This window comes from Natrix helvetica (assembly GCF_964273705.1).
Source record: "Natrix helvetica genome assembly, chromosome: 4".
In the NCBI taxonomy this organism is placed as follows: Eukaryota; Metazoa; Chordata; class Lepidosauria; order Squamata; family Natricidae; genus Natrix; species Natrix helvetica.
In genome coordinates this window covers 80,564,204-80,578,751 of record NC_138550.1, presented here as the reverse complement: position 1 = coordinate 80,578,751, position 14,548 = coordinate 80,564,204, and the positions used below count along the sequence as shown (strand labels likewise).

The 14,548-nt window shown below is 40.2% G+C and overlaps 1 protein-coding gene across 11 annotated transcripts in view; it reads left to right on the top strand.

The window, feature by feature from the left end:
- CTNND2 (catenin delta 2) overlaps positions 1-14,548 on the top strand; it is a 525,796-nt gene that overhangs the window by 281,930 nt on the left and 229,318 nt on the right. For all 11 annotated transcript variants that reach the window (XR_014175415.1, XM_081953365.1, XM_081953369.1 and 8 more), the window contains exon 7: positions 1,953-2,538. Coding sequence is in view for 10 of the 11 variants with exons in the window: in XM_081953365.1 (XP_081809491.1) it covers positions 1,953-2,538 (586 nt within the window). In the remaining variant the exon portion in view is untranslated. The remainder of the gene's footprint in view (positions 1-1,952; positions 2,539-14,548) is intronic.

The window sequence follows — 14,548 nt, the reverse complement described above, 5'->3', positions numbered from 1 at the left end:
TGAAGAATGGATAAATAGATACTGGCTTGAAATTCCTCAGTCTTCTTCCCAGAAAAGACTTATCTATCTATTGATTTCTAAGGCTGTCCACTTGATATGCAATTCAATAGTGAACAGCTATTTAGAATTAGCACTAACAACAAACAAAACAAAATATTATTCTTGAGATTCATAAGAGCTTTTTAAAAAAATCTTTTGGTGAAGGTTTTGAATTACCTTATTGAAGTGGTAAGAAAGTGCCACCACACCAAGTTTTGTTCTTTCCCGTTACATTTTTCACTCATTTTTAAGCCTCTCTCGTTTCCATCATTTTCTATCTGAAATAGCCTTTTGGGCTTTGGAGCATGGAGAGAAAGGGTACATAAAAGATTTTACCTGGAAAAAGATTACATTCACATACACCTCTCAGCTATGCAAAGTCACCATACTCCATAAGATTTTCACAGAAATCTACATTTCCCCAAAAAATTCAAAAGCGTATTTATCAAATTGAAAACCATTAGAAAAAATCTTGGGTGATTTTCAATTAGATAAAATAAGTTTTGACCCATGAGCTAGCTAGCTCTTTCAAGGCTAAGGGAGAAGTTCCTAAGAGGTTAGAAAAGAGATTCTCCAACTTGTTTCTGCTATGCAAGATGATTTGCGGTTCACCAACTGTTTCCACCAACTACAATGTAGGGAATAATATTCAGGTGAGGTTGTACCTAAGTGTATCACAAGAAACTGAGGTCAATTGATGATGCACTGATTAATACTCGAGAAGTAGAATCCTATCCAAGAATTCTAAATAGAACTAGGTGCCAAGCATCATTGCTTGCCTTGAGTACTGGAGAACATGCTATTATATAAATAATTATTGACTGCTTTCAGAAGGGACATTTAAATCAGTATTTGCTTTGGGTTTTTTTTAAATTAGTAAGTCAAAGAAAAAAACTTCAGTTCTTTGAGAGTATTAATAAACATATTTCTTCTACTGCCTTATGTTATCATTTTACAAAACTGAGTTTATTATAATCCTGTAAATGAGGATAATAAATATTTCTATTGCAGTTAGTGACAAATCCCAGGCTAGATCATTTCAGACATTATGTTACTTAACACATGCATGAAAAACTGTAAATGTGACATTATATGCATACAACAGAACAGAAGGATTCCTGGTAATTCTTTCTGTAGGCGATACATTTAAGGTAGCTGCTGCACAACATGCAGTATCCTTAGAATAACATTTTAGTGCTAGTGTATCAGCTAAGGCCCTCCCCAAAATACCCTAAGAAGTGAGATTTACAATGAGGGCTATTATACTTTGAATATCCCAGTAGGCTATTCTCAAGACCCTCTTGGGGGAGAAAATTACTTTAGGTGCACACTACATTTTGTGCCACTTATAAATATGATTATTATTCAGAGTATAAACTTCGCAGTGAAAGTCGCTTCCTTGCCCATTTCTCCAAGCGTGCTTCGGGGTAGAGAGCGAAAAAAATTGAACGCTGAATCTTTTAAACACTCGATGACCTTATTTCGGCTACGGGGCGCTAAAGATGTAACCGTAGTTGCCATAAGCGATACATTCGAGTGAATATAGTAGAACAGCCTTCGAGTAAAGAGGACGAAGATGAACTTTATTTAACATCAAACCAGAATATATGCCAGATGCTCGAGACCTGCTTAAAGAGTGAGCAATGAGCCGAGCTTCAACCTACATAGCGAGGGCATTTGTGCAGTAATTAAGTGCTGATTTTCAAAGCTTGTGGGTCCAATCGCGGTAAAGATTCAAAAATGTGCCGCAGGGGCGTATTTAATTCCTTTGCCGATTCTCCGGACTGGGTGGGGGTGAGGGCGGCAGGAAGGGAGGGTTGGGAGTGGACTGGCTAAAACCGCCTCCTCTGTTGACCGCCTCTCGTCGGCCTGTTTACTTACTCGCTCTCCCCGCCCATCCCCCTCCTTTGCAGGGCACCACTGGCCGGACTGCCCACCTCGCCACTTCGGAGCCGCCGCCACTCCCGTCGCAGTCGCTGCCCAGGGAGACCTTCGCGCCCAGCCATGGGAGCGCTTTCCACTTGCCGGACTCCTCCTGCTCCTCCTCGCAGCAGCCACACTCGCCGGCCCTCTACTATTCCAGCTCCACGCTGCCGGCGCAGAGAGTGAGCTCGCCCTTGTCCATGCAGCAGGTGGGCTCGCCTACCAAGCTCCAGCGGGCGGGCTCCGCCTCCGAGAGCGGCGGCGGCTACGGCACCACGCAGCGGGTTTCCTCTCCCAAGCAGTCGCCCAGCCGCCTCGCCAAGTCCTACAGCACCAGTTCGCCCATCAACATCGTCGTCTCCTCGGCGGGGCTCTCGCCTTCCCCGATCCGGGTCACCTCCCCTCCCACCATCCAGTCCAACATCTCCTCTCCCATTCATCAGCTGAGCTCCACCATCGGCACCTACGCGACCCTCTCGCCCACCAAGAGGTTGGTCCACCCTTCCGAGCAGTACAACAAACATTCCCAGGAACTGTATGCCACGGCCACTTTGCAGAGACCCGGAAGCCTTGCAGGTGAGAGACAATATGCTCTTTTCCCCGCCTTTTCAACTCTTGGAGGCGCATCCTCCAAGGTCCGCCGAAACAGTTTTATAATCCCGAGAACGTTTGTAATTTTGATTGCTCTGGTTCGGAAAGGAGGGAGGGGCGGAACGGTGATGCTCACGTTCTCCTTCCTATCCCCAGTCCTGGCTTAAGCGATTCTTGCTGGTAAACTAAACTGTTTCAGTGTCGGGTCAAATAAGTGAGGATCCCAACAGAAAATAAGTGCCGATTGTATTCCCCTAGCCTTGCTTAGGTAGAAATGAGGCACTGCTGATTTCATTGGGATTTGTTATAAAGCAAGAAGTATATTTAGGTTTGAAGTCTTTGCTGTTGACCCTTAACAATCTTTTCCTTTCCACCATACTCTTCTTGCCAGGTAGAAAAGCCCCATGGGAGAAAGCTTTTCTTTTAAATCAGAACAATATATTCCTGGAATGAAGGCATGGTTTCTTGTTTAGCTGATATTACATTATTTGATGCATAGCGATGCTATCAAACAGATTTTTAGAATTATTTCTTGTTTCCAGTAATATTAAAGTGTTTGTTAAGTGCTATGGTTCCCTTTCCTTAGGAAACACCTGGTTGTTGTTTCTTTCAAAAGAAACCCTTGCAATTGAAGAGTAGTTATTGATCTTGGTAAACTCTGTTCTTTTCTGTGGGGAATTTTTGCTGTTGTAAAAACCACTTGAAAGATACTGCTGTAACACCAGCTGTCATGCTCATGTGTTCTCTCATCTGATTTATGTGGCTAAATGTGACATTTAAAAGAATTAGTTGGGAAGGGTTTTTTTTCTAATATCTGGAAGATATTCAAGTATCTCTCCTTTAAGAAAGTAGGGTAGTCAGCAATCTATTTTAGCATTGAGTTGTGTTATTGAAAAATGAGGCAAAATTAAGAAACAGATTTGTTCTCTAGTTGTATTTTTATAATATCCCACCCTTCAAAGCAAGGGACTGTAGGCTAGACTGAAAGATGAGGGGGAAATCCTGGAAGAAATAATTGGCAAACACTTCCATAATTCTGTAAAAAGAACAACTATTATCCTATCACTAGGAATCAGGCTTAACGAGAAGTCCATTTTAATTATTTACTTGTTTGCATTGCTAATGATCTGCATTTGATGGTTCCAATCATGTGTCCAGTTCTTGAAAGACCTGCATAATAAAATATACATAAGATTATGAAAGATATAGAATGATCTGTGGAGTAGTTGTGGTCATGGTTATTACCAGAAAGTGGCAAATATTAAGTTGAGCAAATGGCATGTTGTTTCAATAGTCCTAACACTTTCCTTTTCCACAGAAGTGAAGAAAGTTGAAAGAAATGTGAATGTATGTTCAGTTTATGTCCTCTATAACTTATAGATGTAGGACTGTTCCTTGGTGGTGTTTCTTATGTGAGGGTCCCTGCAGGCACTACCTGCTGGATGTCTAAAAATAGTGTGATTTATATTTTGTGTCATACTGTTGAATACCCATTTGGTCCCTGTTTAGCAAACAAAGATATTGTTTGCTAAGTCTAGCAACTGATCCGCTCAATAAATTACTGTTAGCTAACCTGAGGCCATAAGACTAATTTTCATGCAGCCTTTGAACTAATCACAAAGCCAAATACAGAAAATTGGTTCAGGCCTTTGTTAAGAGTGGTGACCTTTTCTGCAGCCTGCAGCGTGGAATGGAGAGAACACAGTTTCAGAAAGAGAAACAAGAGGTATCTGAGAAAAAGAGCATCTATATCTAATTTTGGCTCTGGACCCAGCCACTGCCTGCTTCAATCTCACGCAACAGACTACCCTGAGGGGCAGGAAAAAATGGCCTGCATTGATAAGTGTCTTCTAGAGTTGTATTTGGGAATGCAAGGACACTTTCTGTTTGAGGTAGCAGTGATTGATTGAACCTGAGATTATTTGCAGTAAGATTTGCAATGTTTCAGTAAGCCGTGGATCATTTATAATAAATTAGCCCATGTTAGACCATAAAAAGTCTTTTTGTGGTCCTTTTTGTGGTAATTAAACAAAAAAAGAACAACCCTGAAGCTGTAATGACAGATTAGGCTCATCACCTTTTTTTTTTGGTTCCTATTCTGCACTTGGCCTCTCTTCTTCTCTGTATCTCTTCCTCTTCTGGTGTTCTTTTTTGGGCCAATGGAGTGGACCAGATATGTCTCTTTCTTGCCAGGCAGTTCCTTCTGGGACTGCAAGGCTGAAGAAAGACCAAAGCAATTGGCAATCTAGACAGTACAGGTAGTCCTAGACTTACAATGGTTTGTTTAGTGACTGTTTGAAGTTACAACAACACCACTGGACAAAGTGGTTTATGACTGTTTTTCACACTTACAACCATTGCAGCATCCCCATAGTCATGTAACTAAAATTCAGGTGCCTGGCAACTGATTCCTGTTTATGATGGTTGTAGTGTCCTGGGGTCATGCAATCATCTTTTGTGATCTTCTGATAAGCAAAGTCAGTGAGGAGACCAGATTCACTTAACAACCATATTACTAACTTAACAATTGCAGTGATTCATTTAGCAACTGTGGCACAAAAGGTTGTAAAGGGGGGGGACTCCAGTGGTGGGATATGACCGATACGGGCATACTGGTGCCTGCTGGGAGCACCAGGTACCGTTCCGGTACGGTGTTCCGGAGGGCCCGCCCACTCTCCTTACCGCTATTTGAGCCAATAGGGGCATTTCCTCATGTGCACGGAGCGTACAGTGCCTGCGCGATGCTCTGTCGAGCAGTTGGAGCATCGCGGGTGGTGGGTATGCATGCGCACGCTGCACCCGGGCTGTGCACACGCACAGGGTGGCCACCCGGCCCCGTTGCACTGCACTGGTTGCAATGGGATCCAGAACCCACCACTGGGGGACTCACTTTACTATCTCATTTAGCAACAGAAATTTTGGGCTCAATTGTGGTTGTAAGCCAAGGGCTCTCTGTATTAAAAGCAGCAACAACATTTCTATATTTTCAAATTAGAAAAAGCATGTTAGAAAAATATGACCAGTTAAACTATTCATTTGGCCTATATTGTACATTCTGGATACCATAGCAGAAAATATGTGTTAGATATATTTAAAAATTTATAAATGTTACTAAAGAAGTAAACAAGAGGCAAAGATTATATTAATACACAAAGTGGATAATATAAAAATGGCCCATAGATCATGAAAATAATTTCCTAAAGATACTCATCTTATAAAAAAGAAAAACTAATTCCAGAGTAGATGATTATATAATTGAATCATCACCTGCATAGCAACAACATGTGTTGTTATGGTTTTTTGGGGGAGGTGGATGGGACAGAGGAGTCTGCTAACTCAGCAGAGACATATGGGGGAAATGCAAATCAATAATTTTTAAAACAACCCTGTTTGTCTTTGATAAACAAGAGAAATTACAATTTAGTTTTGGCTCTTATCCCTGCTAAAAAGTTAGAGTGTGCTTGGAATCAGAAGATCTGAGTACCACTTATGCTTAAGTAGGCTGTTTAACTGCCTTTTCTGCTGTTTCTATCCACTGCATTGTATTTTGTTTTTTATTGGAGAGGGTTGAAAGTTTGTTTAGTGGGAGTAAATGTCATAGACTGCATCTAAAGGACCTGTTTGTGAACATGTTTTGTTGAAGTTACTAATGAAAAACAAAATTTTAAGCATTAGCTGTAATCGCATATCTTTTTGTGTTTGTTTTTTTTTAAAAAAACTTGAAAGCCTTTAGGAGTAAACGGTCCTTTTCACAGTGTTTGAGAAATAGTGTTCTATTACTTCTCATCATTTTTCACATGAAAGGTTTCTTGGCTGGTTTATTTGTTGGAAAAATCACTGAGAAAGCCTCCTCCTACAGACTGGCACCAATAAATACCCACAGTCTTTGTATAATTAAGAATCTTTTCAGATTGGTAACTAGGACATTTTGACACTTTACATGTTGAGTGAAATAGCCTAAAGGTGACAATAGATGTTCTGAAAGTATAAATCAATCAAGATTAACTGAAGCTTTCTTGAATAGTGAATGACAAACTGGAGTTTATTGCTCTTTGAAAAGGTGAAGCACTCTTGTTGCTCTTTTTAATTTTTAATTCAATATGGTTTGATGATACCTTGCTTATAATATTGATCTGAGTTACTGCCACACATCCAGTTAATTTGTTCCATAATTCCAAAATTACCTAATTCTTCGTTCAGTGTTTGAGTGCTTCCAAAAAAGATGTAATCCATTCATGCTATCAGAACTAAGCTACAAAAATCTAGAAAACTACTAGATGGGAGATAAAGATTTATGTTTCTTGCCCTCATTTAGCCTTTTGGCTTCTTTGCCATTCAAATCTTATCATTACATTAAACATTATGTTGTTTTCTAAATTTTATTACTTATTTTCTATATATTCTTGAACATAGTATGTGATTCTATCTACAGTGTGGGTAAATTGGAAGAGAAAATAATAGTAACCACAAACAACTTTTTTTCAGAATAGAAAAAATAGACTTTGTTCGTTTGATTTCTGTTGTTGAAAGGGGGGTTGCTTTATATATTGTACATGCTAGAAATTCAAGTCTTGTTCATGATAGATTATGATGTCTCAGGAGAGGAAAACTGAACAACCTTTTGTTTTTTGTTTCTTAGTACTTTTTTAATTCCACTGACTAATGAACTCTTGAATCAAAGGATGTCTTTGTTAAATGTAAAACACTGCCAGATCTCTTCAATTAAACTCTTTAGAATCATGGTACTAGAACTTAAAGTGGCAGGATGGGGGAATATATTTAAAAGAAGTATTGTAAGAAATATTATTTTGCCTTCTTACAAATTAGAACAGGAGTTTTCACCACTCACCTTTAAAAGTGATCTGATAATGTTGCTCTTCATGTGAAAAATTAGAGCCTCTGTTGTTCCCTGCCCTGAAGGCAGTGATACACTTTAGCATTCAGTAACTGCTAACTTTTTAAACACTGAGTGATCATAGCTGCCCCTTAACTCTGAGCATCTTATCTTTCTGTCTTTCCACTTAGTTCCATTTAATGCTTGTATAAGTAATGGCTATGAGTATAATTTCACAGGTTTGCCTCTTTGAAAATGCTGCCTGATAAGAAATGCATGCTGTTGGGTGTAGATATCTTTAGGCCGCTCTGATGTGGAAGAATTCGCCTTTTGTCACACTTTCCCCATAGCTGTTTAAAACAGAGAGCATGTTTCGGTTTTGCATTTGTAATCTGTGTATACAGTCTTTTAAAAAAATAATTTTACACATTTATCAGAATATAAAACATAAAGGAAAATAAAAATAATGAGAAACCAGGTGGAGAAAAAAGAGAAGACGAGAGAGTGTAGGGTAAAGCAGAGGTCACCAACTGATAGTCCGCAAGAAGATTTTGATGGTCCACAGTGAATCCGAGTGGAGGAGCTGCTCTGGGATGACCAATGGGCCAGTCCTGTGGCTAGAGCTCTGAAATATGGGACCGGTCAGGCAGCTCATGGTGGGGCTGGAGATCTCCGCCATAGAGGGAGATAAGTGCAACTTGCAACTTTGCATGAGGTGCAACATCCAAGGAGTAGTGAAGCCTTCCCCACCAGAACAAGGTAATGGTGCTTTTGCGGCAAGTGAGGGGTTGCGGCGCAGGCAGGCCAAAGCAACGGGTGTCAGCAATCCACAGCTCTTTCATCCCCCTGTGGCTTCCTGTTGGCTGAACACACCACTGGCTGGCCCGGCCCTCACCCTCCCCTCCCACTCACTCCTTGCCTGGCCTGAGAAGGGAAGGGTAGGGGATGGAGATTCACTCCATATTCCAGAGCAGGAGCAAAGCTTCATCTCTTGCTGGATCTTGCAGGTGTTTCTTCCAGCCCTTGTTGGTGCTGTGCAACTGAGAGATGCACAACTTCCTCTCCACCCCAAGACACTGGCTGGCCTGTGAGATAAGAGAGAGAGAAAGATGAGAGAGAGAGAGAAGAGATGAGAGAGAGGGAGAGAGAGAAGAGATGAGATGAGAGAGAGAGAGATGAGAGAGAGAAAAGAGATGAAAGAGAGAGAGATGAGAGAGAGAGAGATGAGAAAGAGAAAAGAGATGAGAGAGAGAGAGAGATGAGATATCCCAGTGTTTTGTTTTCTGTGGGAAACAGGTCCAAATGGCTCTTTGAGTGTTTAAGGTTGCAGAAACAGGCAGCCAAGCTAAGTGCCTGAAGGAACCCATCCCGCCACTGGGAGTCCAGACGCTTCAGTGAGCAGCGCACTGGAGTTACATTAATGGTCCATGGAATTTAAAATTATGAATTTAGTGGTCCCTGAGGTCCAAAAGGTTGGTGACCCCTGGGGTAAAGGGGGAGGAAAGGCATTCCAACTCTCTTTAGCATAGTAGAAAATAATAACAAACAGCCTCAAATTTTTATACACAGAAGTATATATACTAGCCATTTCTATAACAATGTAATGTGCATATACTTTCTATGGATGTTGGTAATTCACAGTGGATGTTGGGAATTCATGATGAGGCCCTCATCAGTATAAAAAAGGTATGTTATTTAGTTGAAAATATTTTATTTGTATTTATTTTTGTGATGATTTTATTTGCGGTCCCATCTCTCCCCAAGGGTATCTACTCATTGTACTAGGTCTGATAAAGTGGGGGCACATTGAATGTTCCTTCCTTCAAATATTGCCACTTAGTGGGACCTGGGTATCTCTTCCTGCTTTGGAAGGCTCTCCTCCCCGTTAGGCAAGCCACAAAAACTCGGCTTTACCCATAAGCCATTAGGGTAGTGTGAGGCTGCAACCCAGTAAGGTTTTCTTATGAAAGTGTAGGGGTGCATGGCAGTTTGGGGATGCTTTCCTGTTTTTATTTTATATAGAGAGAGACATTTATATTGTTTGTGAGTGTCCTGTTATGTTGCATAAGATGGATAGCTATATAAACTTTTAAATAATTGCATAGATAAAAATAATTGTACTGTTCATGGAATCTTGGTATAGAAAATCATGATTTATTGAGTAAGGAATGATAAGTCTATGATCCATCCCCTTTCCTCAGACACTAGTTTTGATATCTTAGTTTCATAAACCAGTTTTCTATTTTATCTACAGCAAGTAATAGGATTTAACGTCATGTTTACGGATTGGCTTCTAATTTCATTTGGTAAACTAACATTAAACTTCAGTTGTTTTTCTGCAGCAAAATGGAAAACAGGTTTATAGTAGAGGATGACATTTCTATGTTCTCTAATTAATACATGTAGTCCTTGACTTACAGCATTTCACTTAGTGACCGTTCAAACTTCAACGGCCCTGAACAAAGTGACTTGGACCATTTTTCACACTTACAACCTTGCAGCACCCTGATGCTTATGTGGTCAAAATTCAGATGCTTGGCAACTGACTCATATTTATGATAGTTGGAGCGTCCTAGGGTTCTGTGATCAGCTTTTGCAAACTTCTGACAAGCAAAGTCAATGGGGAATCCAGATTCACTTAACAACTGTGGCAATAAAAGTTGTAAAATAGGGGAAAACTCATAACAAATGTTTCACTTAGCAACATAAATTTTGAGCTCAATTATGATTGTAACTCGAGGACTACCTGTATTTGCACCACCACCACCCCGCCACATCTCTTGTTCTGTTGGTTGCAATGTTTGATGCTAACCTAAAACAGTTATCAAGAATAGATTTGAAATATATATGTAGTTTTAAAAAGCAAAACAACACTGTAAATATGAAACCGGGAAACAAGAAATCATTATATTTCTTGAAATAAATATTTCATGTGATCTGAGCAAGGGCTAGCTTTTAAGATATTTGTTTGATATTCCTGGGTTATACTTTTAGTGCTGGAACTGCTGTCAGCTGAATAAAATATAGTATATGGTTTGGCTTTAAAATATGCATTATCTCAGTTTTACTGTCCTGTAAATAAACTCTTTGTTGTCTTTCCTATTATCATTTTGTGACTCATTTCTACAAGTTTGGGAATGTTGTTTGTTTTGAAGATGAACTAGATTTAATGCCCCATACTTTATAACATTACTTGTCTGGTTTCTTGGTCAAGATTTATTTGGATTTTGTTTACACAGAGGAAAGTTTTTGTTTTCTTCTTTCTTTGCAATGTAAGACTTGGACGTTTTCTTTCATTCCCACACAAATTCAAACAAAATTGGTCATTTCTGGTACAAGAGCTGGTTCACATGGTTTTCCTTTTGTCTCTAAACCTCAGGTAGACAAGTGTATTTGTTCTTTTGGAGAGCTATTTGGAAATGGAATTGCACTCCCACTATACACAAGCACATCTAGTAACAAAAAAAATCAATGAAACAGTTAAGTAGTTTGTCTCAATTATTGAAGACATATTTGTCAGAAAAAAGATTACTTGGTTGGATAGCCTGTCGCATAAGTGTTTAATTGAAAATGTGGTTAATGTTAAGGAACAATTGCACATGTCTTCTGTAAAGTAAATTATCATCCTAATACTTTTTACTGCAAAGTGGGGGAAAATACTAAAGTGTATTCACATTGAGTGAGACAGGCTATAAATTTCCTTGAATTTCCATCATACAGTATCTGTCAGGCAAAGAGGCAGATACTTAGTGGAGGAAGAGTCCAGTTATGGACTATCTGGTTACCTGAAGCAAGACACTGGCAACTTGTTTAACAATGATCAGGATTACAATATCTGTTACTATAGTTAATGCTTGGTTACTAGATGAAGACCTTCCTTTCATAATGAGGAGTAAGGCATAGGCAAATATAATTGTTGGGCTTCTTGTCGATCCGGAGCTCTGTTATTGCTACAGAAGCCTTCAGGAAAGCCTTGCCAGCTACAGAAGAAGAAATAGGCTGAGGTGTGTGAGGCCTGGCTGCAACAACCCAAAGGTAAGTAGTAGGGCAGCTCCACCACACCCCATCCCCACCCTAGTTTATTTTTTTCCATAAAGTTTTTTATTTTTCATTTTCATAACATATAATCACATGTATACTATTACATAGCCAACATCATATTGTATTATTAAATGTTTACATCAATTCATCTTATCATCAAGAAAAAAAACAGTTATTGGCTCTTCTGCTCTCCATATACTATATTTGTGCGTTCACTTTCTTCTCCCTCTCTCATCCCCCTCCGTACCTCCTTTCTTATCTCTGTCCTCCTTCCCTTCTCTACTTTCCCTTCCTCTCTCCTACTCCTCTCTCCCCTTTCCACTCCTCATTTCTCTCCTCCTCTTCCCCCTCCTACCCTCTCTCCTATCCCTCTCTCCTTCCCTTACCTCTCTTCTTTTCTTCTCACTCTTCATCTCATTTGCTTGGTGTATTTCAGCTTCTGAGCAAGCTCCATTTTATGTTGATGGTATTTACAGTTCCTTTTCAATATACATATTTAATTTTAAACATATATTCTCCTCCTTAAAAAAAAAAGAGAAATAGAACTAAAAAGTATACATATATAGTCATTGTACTTTTAAACACCCCCACCTCAGCCTAATTTTGGTCGAGATGTAAACCTGGTTACAATTCCCAGCTATTCTCATCATTATCTTTAAATAATTATTTGTCCTTACGTGCCCCCAACTTGTGATTCTGCCTTTAAGTCTCAATAATTTTCCATTATAAGTGTACTTCATGTTCCCTCTCCAATTTTTCCATGTCTTGGATTAGATTACCTTTAGTTGTCTATGAGTAGCCAACCTCGCTGTTCAATATTCATTTCAATTCCCTTAATCTATTGTATAGAACAGTGATGGCGAACTGTTGTGGCCCATCAGGAGCCGTTGGAGCTGCCACTAGACTCCGACAGCGAGGGTCCCTATGAGTCGGCTCTGGAGAATGAGGAGGACCCTGGGCAGGGTTCTGACTCTGAGCAGGGATTGGAGAGTCAGGAGGCACCTGAGGCATGGAGCAGCGGTGAGAGCCAAAGGAGGGGGGCTCCTGATGCCATGCCTTGGAGCAGTGGGGAGGAGTCACGGGACAGTGACTCAGACATCAGCAGGGAGTTCTTAGATGCTCGTTACCGCTGAGCCCACAGATGCAAGGAGCAAAAGCACAGTTACTGGCGGTAAGGGCTCTCAGCTGCTGATAAGTAGACTCCTCTTCAGTCTATAAAAGGACTGATTGTGCATACACCCTTTGCAGAAGTCAACGTTAGGAACTATTGGGAAAGTTCTGTCTTGGAAGCTTAGCATGCTGGACAGCTGCTATCGTGTCTCTGTGCCGGAGGGTTCTGAGAGTCTTGTCGTGGTGGATTGCTGCCAAGGATCTGTCTGTCTGTCGGTGCAATAAATCCTGTTGAAGTAGTTTTGGTCTGGAGTGTATTCTGTGTTGGCGAGGGAAGAAGGGGGGTCAGAACAGCGAACCTATGGCATGCGTGCTACAGGTGGCACGTGAAGCCATTTGTCAGGGCATGTGAGGCACTGCCCTGTCAGCTGGCCAGCGCGCATGCACCCGCTGGCGAGCTGAATTCAGCCTTTTTTAAAGCCATGTTTTGCCCTCCCCAGGCTCCAGAGGCTTTATAGCAGCCTGGGGAGGGTGAAAAGAGCCTCCCCCCCCGGAGGCCCTCCAGAGGCTTCATGAGCTTCCCTGAAGCCTCCGGAGCGCAGAAAAACGGCCCTATGGGCAAACCCGAAGTTTAGGAACAGACTTCCTGTTTGCTCAGAGGGTTGTTTTGACTGCCCCGGAGGCTTCAGGGAAGCCTCTTGAAGGTCCCTGAAGCCTTCGGACCGCTTAAAACGACCCTCCGAGCAAACCGGAAGTGACTTAGAGCTTTACCATGACTTGCGCAATCAGTTTTGCAGTTACTAACAACCCTCACAAATTTGCTAAGGCTAGAACAATATTGTACCAATTTATGTGACAGTAATTAAAATCAGGTCTTACTACAATAATTTTACCCTTAGATGTCTTTCTGATTTTATTCCTTATCCTATCATGGCACAGTAGTTTACATGAAATTAATGGGTTTTTCTTTTGTTTTGCTTTGGGGGAAAGGTGTAGAATCTGCCACTAGTTTATTTTTCTTTTGTATAAAGGTTTTCCTTCACCCTCCATTACTTCTCCATTTTTTTCAGTTTTCCTGCATGTCTACTATGCCTTTTAAAACTAAGCATTCCACTTAACGTATATAATTGATTTTTTTCTACTGTAATACAATTGGTTGTACTTCTATTTATGTCTCATGAAACTTAATGGACTTCTTCTTTAGTTAGTATATAAATAGGCAGATAAGTAGACATTTTTATCAAAATTACATAGCATTTTGGTAAATTACATTTTCTGTACCAAAATAGGAGATATTGTTTAAATGATAATTTAATAGTGAATGTCCTTCCCTTTTCATTTACATTTTGTATGCAGTATTTATACCCATCAACATAACTAAATTTTTATGCCCAACCAAACATCTGCTAGTATTTGAGGAACATCCTACTGTGCCACATATTTTTTTAATCTGAGGAAACTGACAGAAAACAGAATTGTCAGATTAAAAGAAATAGTCATATTTTATAAAGATGAATAAGACTGTATATTTAGAGGGAATTAGCATATGTGTTTGAATTTATTTTTCTTAGAACAGCTAGATTGCCAAATTGGTGATGGGGGGCTTTTTCCTCATATGTTAGGGGTTAGCTTTAGTGTGTTCATGGATAGCTGGCCCTGTTTTAGATGTCAAAGGTGGAGCCTTGTAGGGCAACTGTGAAGATTTTCTAGGCACTGGACTGGCCCTTAGTTGAACTCCAGTTCTGTGGACTAAGGAATATATTAACTTGGTTACATAGGAAGAGTTTAAACATGCTCATTTTAAAGAATTGGGCAGATTCTTTATTGCTGTATGTTCTGTAACCTGTGTTCTAGATCCATGCCTCCCAAAAGGTTGCATGCAGTTGTATTTGAACAATGGCTAATGCCTCCATGCAGATGGGGATAGTTCCATTTGCCTTGAAGGAAGCAGTAGTGTTCCTGCTTCCCATGGGGCCATTAATAGATCCAACAGTCTTGAACTATTTTTAA